This window comes from Monodelphis domestica, chromosome 3, assembly GCF_027887165.1.
Source record: "Monodelphis domestica isolate mMonDom1 chromosome 3, mMonDom1.pri, whole genome shotgun sequence".
In the NCBI taxonomy this organism is placed as follows: domain Eukaryota; kingdom Metazoa; phylum Chordata; class Mammalia; order Didelphimorphia; family Didelphidae; genus Monodelphis; species Monodelphis domestica.
Window position 1 is genome coordinate 103,371,751 of NC_077229.1, and position 8,502 is coordinate 103,380,252.

At 45.4% G+C, this 8,502-nt stretch overlaps 1 protein-coding gene across 1 annotated transcript; it reads right to left on the bottom strand.

Annotated features, from left to right (window-relative positions):
* Positions 1 to 105: 105 nt before the first annotated feature.
* FOXH1 (forkhead box H1) lies at positions 106 to 4,122 on the bottom strand. Its single transcript, XM_016432660.2, has 3 exons — positions 3,848 to 4,122; positions 1,580 to 1,684; positions 106 to 1,414 (listed from the first exon to the last, which is right to left on the bottom strand). Exons 1-3 carry the CDS (start codon positions 4,061 to 4,063, stop codon positions 494 to 496), a joined length of 1,242 nt encoding a protein of 413 aa, XP_016288146.2. The 5' UTR covers positions 4,064 to 4,122; the 3' UTR covers positions 106 to 493.
* Positions 4,123 to 8,502: the final 4,380 nt, after the last annotated feature.

The window sequence follows — 8,502 nt, forward strand, 5'->3', positions numbered from 1 at the left end:
GGGAGGTTTAAATCCTGATTGATTGTAAAGGTGGTACATAGGGCAGCTAGTTGGCACAGTGGATAGAGCTCAGGGAGTCAGTTCCTAGATTTAGGAAGACCGGAGTTCAAATATAGCCTCAAAAACTTCCTAGTTGTGTGACCCTGAGCAAGTCACTTAACCCTGTTTGCCTCAGTTTCCTCATCTACAAAATGATCTGGAAAAGGATGACCACTCCTTTATCTTTGCCAAGAAAACTTCAAAAGGGATTATAAAGAATCAGACATGACTGGGGGGGATGGCTAAACAATAGGATGACAGGCCTTTTGGCAGTCCCCAAGGTAGAGAACAGCTAGTTTGTAATAATGGCTCTGGGACTTGGGTCTGAGAATACCTAGGAACCCCCACAGTGAAGGATTATCTATTTTTCTTTCCTTATGTGAACTCCATTTGGGGTGGAGTTTGGGGAAGAAGGTAATGAATGGATGGGGGAAGAGAACCCAATCCAACTTCTTCATACATTGTACCAGGTGAGTAGTGTCCCGGGAGTGGAACCCCTGGAGTTAGGAGATACCAGATCCAAGGGGTGAGTGACCCACACATCATAGATGCTCTTGTTAGGTGGCACTGCCTGGAAGAGAGCATCCAGGTCCCCTAAGGAACCAGTGGGACCAGTGGCCTTAGGTGTTAGCCCCCAGTAGGAAGGACCTGAAGAGGGCAGACATTGAGGGCAAGTTGGGGGTGGGATCTGTGCCAAGGGCATTACCACATTTGGGGTGTATATAGGAGAGTATGATGTGGGCAGCTGTCCCCAAAGGGGGACCCTGGTACCTCCTGATAGCTGTACCTGGCTTGAAGGACCCTGAATCATAGGAAGAGGAAGGAGAGGCCAGGAGCCCTGCTCAGATGAGAGGGGAGGAGGCCGCTGGGATCCCCCAGAGGTTCCCAATAGCCCTGCCTGGGTTGAAGTACCCTGCAGGAGAGGGATAGGCCAAAGGGGCCAGAGTCCCCCCTCTGAAGTAGCAGAAGAAGACAAAGGAGAGATTGGTGCCCCTTGGCTCCAACAAGACCCCTCTTTTGACTTGGAGAGGGTGCCCAGAGGCCAAGACACCAGCTCTGAAGTGGAAGAGGAAGAAGAGGAGGAGGAGGAAGAGGAGGAGGATGGTCGTGGAGGTTGGGGCCCTTCTGGAATATCCCCAAGCAAGGAATCAATACTGAAGGAGTCGATGGCTAGGTTGGGGCTTGGGGGCCGATAGGGCCAGCCATGGAGAACATAGGGGGTCAGGTCCTTGGCAAAGGCTTTGCCCTGACCACCCCTCTCCCCTCGACGGGCCACAGCTGTGTTTTGCAACCGAAGGGCCTCAGCAGGGATCTGGCTCACGTCCACTGCCCAAAAATTCCCTTTGGCCTGTGGCTTCTCTGGGTCCTTGGGCACCTGGAGAGAGAGAGCCAAGGGCATTAAGGGAACTCCTGGGGTGATCTGGCCCAGTCCTATTCAGAGGACTGATCTCTTCCCTCCTCCCCTCAAGTTCTCCAAATGGCAGACTTCCCCCCTTTAGCAATGCATCCCACCCCCAAGCTTCCCCACAGTTGTCCTGACCTTATGGAAGCATCGGTTGGAGGAGAGGTTGTGCCGGATGGAATCCTTCCACCCCTCATAGTCATCCTTGAAGAAGGGGAACAGGGCTTGAACCTGGTGAATGATCTGAAACCAGATCCAGAGGCATGGGGTGAGAGCTCTGGGACCCAATCTGGGTCTGAGAGGCAGACATGGCCCCTGACCTCAGAGGCTTCTAGTCTGAGGGAGAGAACTGAGAGTGAGATAGATTCAAAGAAACATTCCACTGGACACATTTGAATGAGCTGGATGTCATCCTTTGCAAAAAGTGGCAACCAGTGGGATGTGGTAGAAAAAGTACTGGATATGGATTCAGAGTGGACCAGTATGGAGGAGCCATTAACCCCTGGTTTTCTCATCTGGTAAATGAGTTTGGACATATATATTTCCTTCTAGGTCTAAATCTTATGGCTGATAATAACCCAGGATCTTCAGGATTGGGGGGAAATTGTATCACCCAATGCCTCTAGGGAGCTCCATTCTGTCCCCATGTGGGACAGGACCACTCAATTCTAACCTGGTCAGAATGTTCCTTTGTCCATCTCCCCTTTTCCCATTCCCTAGAATTCCTTTTATTTATCTATCTTGGGGATGATGATTGATGACCTTGGGGGATAGGGATTTATCTGTCTCCATCACAGGAGCTATGGACAAAATTCTGCTTTTTTGTGCCATCAGAAGTATACAGTTATCCAAAATGCACACACTTCACATTGAGTATGGAATAGCCAGTGGTAATCTTTCATCTAGCTGCTGAAGACACTAAGCATTAGAGCTGGTAAATACATGCTGGGGTCTGAGTTTGACACAACACTGGGGTAAAGGATAAGCCTGAGATTGAAAAGGGAGTAACAAAATCAGCAAGGAGTGAAAGATGAAGAGCTGTCTGTCAAGTTTGAGACTTGGTTGGCTCTGCTTGTTTCCAAAGGACAAAACCAGGACCCACAAGGATAAAGCTACAGAGATAGACTGAGAGTCAATGCAAAGAAAAACTTCCTGTTTAAAAGCTCTTTATAGGGGGAAAGCATCAGATGAAGGTTGTAAGATCACTTGATCTGGATATTGTAGAAAGGAATCCTGATAAAGTACATGTTGGACTGGACGTCCAGAGGCTTGTTCTAGCTCTTAGGATTTTGTGTTTTTGTGAGTAGTCTGTGGAATGAGCCCAAGAATGGAGGTGCTATTAAAGTGAGCCTGGGAATGGAATATATAGGGAAAGAATAAGGGGCTGGGGCTCAGAACAGAACAGCTAGAGATAGAAGTTAAGTCAAGCTTAGGGAATCAGTGTGTCAGGAACCATATTATTACTAGAAGAGACCTAAGAGGAGGGATGCTGACTCTCTCTGGGTGTCTGGGTAGATCTAAGGGCAAGGGCAGAGCCGAGAATAAAGTATCCAGGATAAGTAAGCATGGAGTGCAGAGAGGGAAGGCTTTGGGAATGTGTAGGGAGGGTGGGTCTGACAGACAGGATTAGGTATTGGTTTGGGGGAGGGGATTGTCTTAAAATTTTCTGAGTTTGGGGAAGGAGAGGGGTGTCAGGAGAGCTACATATGGAGTCCCAATGTTCTGAACAGATTCTGAAAGTCAAGGAAAGTTAAGGAATAGGGTGCCTAGAGATGACTGGGTCTAGGAATAAGAGAAGTAAGTGAGGCTAGTAGTTGGGAATCCCATGTTAGGGAATGATGGTGGGGGGTTGGAATTAAAGGCTCTGGGGAATGTGTCTCATGCTAGGAGATGGGGATTGGGCAAATCTGGGTGAGGGGCAGCAAAGTCGGGTGGTCTGGGAAACGGAGTTAGTCTCAAGGAATGGACCAAGAGTCAGAGAAAGGGAGGTAAGAAATAAGGGTCCGTACAAGGGAGTCTGGGAATAGGGGGTCAGGGGGATATTTGTGTTAAGGTTAAACTGAAGACTGGAAATAGAGCTAAATGGAGACTATCCAGGATAGGCAGGGATGAGGCTCTCAGAGAATGGGCCAGGGTTAATCAGGAGAGGGGGGGTGGTTATAAACTGGGCATAAAAGGCCTGGGTTTGGAGGGGCAGAAGATCGAGAGAGGAACTGGTAGATTAGAGGTTAAGGGAAGAGTGGGGAGCTGAGGCAGGGAACTATTCATAGAAGGAGAGATGTTAAATTAGGGAAGGGAGAAAAGGGTCTTGGAGTAGGCACAAATGATAAGAGGAAAGGAGTAAGGAGTGAAGAATGGGGGACAGGATGGGTTTATTTGGGGAAGGTCTTTACCTCTACCTCTCACCTGGGCCAGTTTGAGCCTCCGAGTTGGGGCAGCTTGGATCACCAGGGCTATCATGGCCAGGTAGGTGTAAGGAGGCTTGTCATGACGAAGGTATTTCTTCTTCCTCTTCTTCTTGGGGGGCTCTGGGTCCAGCTCTGGCTCTGGCCCTGGCTGGGGGGGGCCAGGGCTTGAGCCCCCTTGGAGCACCGAAGAAGGGAAGGACCCAGCACTGGGCATGGAGTTCCTTTGGTGCGGTTGATCAAGGAAATTGGGACCCAGGATCGGGGGTTGGGGCCTGGGTGTAGGGCAGCAGGCAGGCGGGGCCCTGGGCCCTTTATCATTCGGATGGAGGTGGGAGGGGGAGAGGGAAGGGAGGAGGGAGTCTAGGGTGGGGGAGGGGGCAGCCACAATTAGCAAGTTTCTGTTAATCTCAGAGAAAAAAGGATTGGAGGAGGGGATAGAACTGCTTCCCAGGGATTGGGGTTATCCAGGGCCTAAAGGTGGGGAGGGGGGGGCCAAGCCATGCCCCTTTGGACATTTAGACCATAGTAGTTCCCCCCCATTCCAAGTCACCCCCAAGATCCCTAGAAGGCTCCACCCAAGCCCTCCCAGACTTTGCCCTCCCCCCATCTGAGGTCCTTTGCCGTCCCCTTAGGGGCCTGGCTCCGGATTGATTAGTTGAATTTAATCACTCTTCTATCTAGAAGCTTCCAGTCTGTCAGTTCCCTGCCCCCAAACCTCCCTAGACTCCCCACTGCATGTAGGGCTGCTTTTTCTCATCCTGGAATTTGAGACTCTATCGCACCTTTCCCCTTCTCTCAGTAAATTTAAAGGACTCTTTTAGCTTTAAATCAACTAATAAGCATTCATGAAGTGCTAACTTTGTGGGCCCCCAGCTCCACTCCCAGATAGGCATGGAGAATATGAAGACAAAACCAAAGAAGTTCCTGCCCTCAGGGAGCTTACATTCTATCCAGGGGAAATAACCATATAAGGACTAAGTAAATTTAAAATATAAACAAAGTAAACCCTAGGTAATTGGAGCAATTGTTGGGCTATATAAAGGTTTCCAATGTGACTTGGCCCTAGAGCCCTGCTTTGTTGAAGATAGGTTTTCTTAGGGGCTAAGATGAAGAAAAACTCCATACCTCCTTGGTTGCTTGCACTACGGCAGTCAATCAATACATACTTCATTGAACTCCTATTATGTGCCTATTTAGTAAACTAGATACCTAACTCAGCAGATACAAAGAAAGACAAAAGAATGGGTATGTGCTAGGGTCTGGTTTGGCTGGCATGTTGAGCATATGCTTCGGATTCATTTTTAATAATTCCAGAAAGGTCAGCAGGAGTTGGTTTAGAAAAGGCTTTAAATGCTGGAGGACTCTCTAGTGTGGGGTGTTCAGGGAGGGCTAGCACTTCTGATGGCGGGTCTTGCCAAGCCCTTTTCAGGGCTGCTCATCCTCCTTGGATGTCTACCTTTCAACCCAAATCTCTCCCTTGGCTCCAGGAAGGTGTAGCACGTGCAATGACCATACACTGGTAAAGGGATCTCAGCAGACCAGCCAAATCAGGTTGAGGGTAACCAAAAGACCTCATGACTTAGAGGGATGTCTACTCTAAGCATGTGAGGGCTTCCTCCCACCGAAATGCTGGATGAGAATAGTTTTCTTTCAATGACCATGAAGGTAGTGGAAGAAAATGCTGTAGATTGCCTAAAGTTTGGTTAGACCAAGGTCATCTACTGCGTGCAGGACCATCACCAATTGTCCTGACCAAATTGTCTTGCTGCTGGCCTCTATTTCTTTTAAACCTTTACCTTCTGCCTTAGAATCAATACTAAGCAATGGTTCTAAAGCAGAAGAGTGATAATACATAGGCAATGGGGGTTAAGTGACTTGCCCAGGGTCACACAGCTAGGAAATGTCTAAGTTCAGATTTGAACCCAGGATCTCTGATCTCTACACTTGACTCTCTATCCACTGAGCCTCCTAGCTACAGTGGACTTGGATGACTCTGGAAAAGAGAGTGAGGTTCATAACTTTGAGCAATTGTATGTTACTTAAATCCATTTCATTCTGGAGTCAAGACATCATTCTCATGTCATTGTTCCTCTTCCAAAGGAAGGACAAGCAATGCAGCAGAAGTAATAGGGAGGGGGCAGCTGGGTAGCTCAGTGGATTGAGAGCCAGGCCCAGAGATGGGAGGTCCTAGGTTCAAATATGACCCTGGGCAAGTCACTTAACCCCCATTGCCTAGCCCTTACCACTCTTCTGCCTTAGAACCACACAGCATTGATTCCAAGATAGAAGGTAAGGGTTTAAAAAAAAAAAGAAGAAAAGAAGTAATAGGGAGCCATGGCACCTTCTTGAGTAGGGGAGTGGTATTATGAAACTTGTGCTTTAGCGATATCAGAGAATCATAGATTTAGAGCTAGAAGGGACCCTAGAAGCCAATTAATTTGACCCCCTCATTTTACTAATGAGGAACTAAGGCCCAGAGATATTAAGAAATCTGGGCAATGTCAATACAGATAATAAGAGAATTTATGTCAGGTCATCTAACTCTAAGTCCTCTATGCCACAGTATCTCATTTCTATATCACATTCCTATCCTTATGTTATAATATAAAATCTTAAGATTCCTATAAAGCCTCCATCCATATCCTCTTCCCCAATAAGATGCCTTCTTACTGGGTGTTCATAGAAGGGATTAGTATAGGTTGTTGGTAGTTGGTTGGTAAATGCTTCATGGAAATGGTATTAAAAGATGGGAAGGGGAGCAGCTGGGTGGCTCAGTTGATTGAGAGCCAGACCCAGAGATGGGAGGTCCTGGGTTCAAATCAGGCCTCAGACACTTCCTAGTTGTGTGACCATGGGCAAGTTACTTGACCCCCATTGCCTAGCTCTTACTGAGCTTCTGCCTTAGAACCAATACATAGTATTGATTCTAAAACAGAAGGTAAGGGTTTAAAAAAAAGAATGGGTAGAATTTAAGATGAGGGAAAAAGCCTAGGGGAAGAAGAAGGAGGGGAAGGGAACAAGCATTTTTGAAGTGCCTACTATGTGCCAATTACTATGTTAAGTAATTCATAAATATTCTCTCATTTAAACAGGAGGATATGGGTAGAGAGGCCTTCTAGGGATCATGGGAATGAGAGCCAGAAGAAGTCTTCAAGATCTAGGTCAATCCATTCATTTTACAGATGAGAAAACCAGGACCCAAAGAAGGAAAGAAACTTGTTTTAGGCCATAAGGGACTTCTCGAATTAAGTAGTATGGTTTTTTTTTCAAGTTCTGTGGCAGATGATCAACTAGTTTCTGCATGGATATGCAATGATAACAGAAATGGATAAATACTCATCATCTCTTTGTGGTGAAAAGGAAAAGATACAGGACCTTGGAGAGAAGAAAAATCAGAGAATGACTTCTGGTTCAGACACTTAACTAGCTGTATAAGGATGTGTAACCTCTCTGCCTCAGATTTCTCATCTGTAGAATAAGAATAAAAATATGTGTACTATTTACCTGCCAAAAAAGGGTTTTTTAAAATATCTTTAAGATTTATCCCTTTCTCCTTTTCCTTCCCCTTTTCAGAGAGCTATCTCATGTAATACTTTTTTTCCTAAAGACAAAAAAAGGGACAGCTGGGTGGTTCAGTGGATTGAGAGCCAGGCCCAGAGATGAGAGGTCCTGGCTTCAAATCATACCTCAAACAATTCCCAGCTGTGTGACCCTGGGCAAGTCACTTGACTCCTATTGCCTAGCCCTTATTGCTCTTCTGCCTTGGAACCAATATACAGTATTGATTCTGAGATAGAAGGTAAGGGTTTTTAAAAAAAGATAAAAAGAGAAGGAAACCAAAGCAGGAAAAAAATCAGTATAACTGATCAATATAGCAAAGAATATCTGAAAATATGTGCAATGTACAACACTTGTGAACCTCCCACTTCTGCAAAGGGGTGGGGGTAGGAGTATTTTCTCTCCCTTTTTGTTTGAAACTTGCTTGTTTTTTAAGATTTTGGCACATTCATTTTTTGATGATTCAATTTACATTGTTGTAATTATTGTATATAGTATTTTCTTGACTCCAGTTATTTAACTTCATATCAGTTCATGTAGATCTTTCCATGCTTCTCTATTTAACATATTCTATTCTGATGGCACAATAATATTCTATTGTGGTCTTAATTTGTTTAGGCATTCCCTTGGACTATGGACATCTACTTTCTTTTCAATTCCTTGCTCTCACAAATATTCTATAAATATTTTGGTGTATATGGAAATTTTTTTCTTACCAGCATTCTCCTTGGGATATAAGCTTTCTCTGGGTAAAAAAAATCATTCTATTTGCCTAGTTCCAAATTGCTTTCCAAATGTTTGTACTGATTGACAGCTCCATCAACAATGTACTAGTGTGCCTATCTTCCTACAACACCTTCAACATTGACTGTCTTTTGTCAATTTTGTCAATTTGCAGGACATGAGATAAAACTTCAGGTTTCTTTTAATGTGCATTTCTCTTAGTATTAGTGATTAGAGCATTCTTTCATATTATTATTGTTAGTATTTTGAAATTCAGCTTTTGGCATTTGTCTGTTTATACTTGACTACTTACCAATTGAGGAATTGCTTTTGTTCCTATATATTTCTATTGTTTATCTTGGACACCAAACC

What these genes read in the sequence shown, in the direction of transcription:
- FOXH1 (XM_016432660.2), bottom strand. Translation starts at nt 4,063, where the DNA reads ATGCCCAGTGCTGGGTCCTTCCCTTCTTCGGTGCTCCAAGGGGGCTCA. An exon ending in GGAGGCTCAAACTGGCCCAG is followed by an intron (nt 1,685 to 3,847) that starts GTGAGAGGTAGA and finishes ATCTGGTTTCAG; the next exon opens with ATCATTCACCAGGTTCAAGC. An exon ending in CCAACCGATGCTTCCATAAG is followed by an intron (nt 1,415 to 1,579) that starts GTCAGGACAACT and finishes CTCTCTCTCCAG; the next exon opens with GTGCCCAAGGACCCAGAGAA.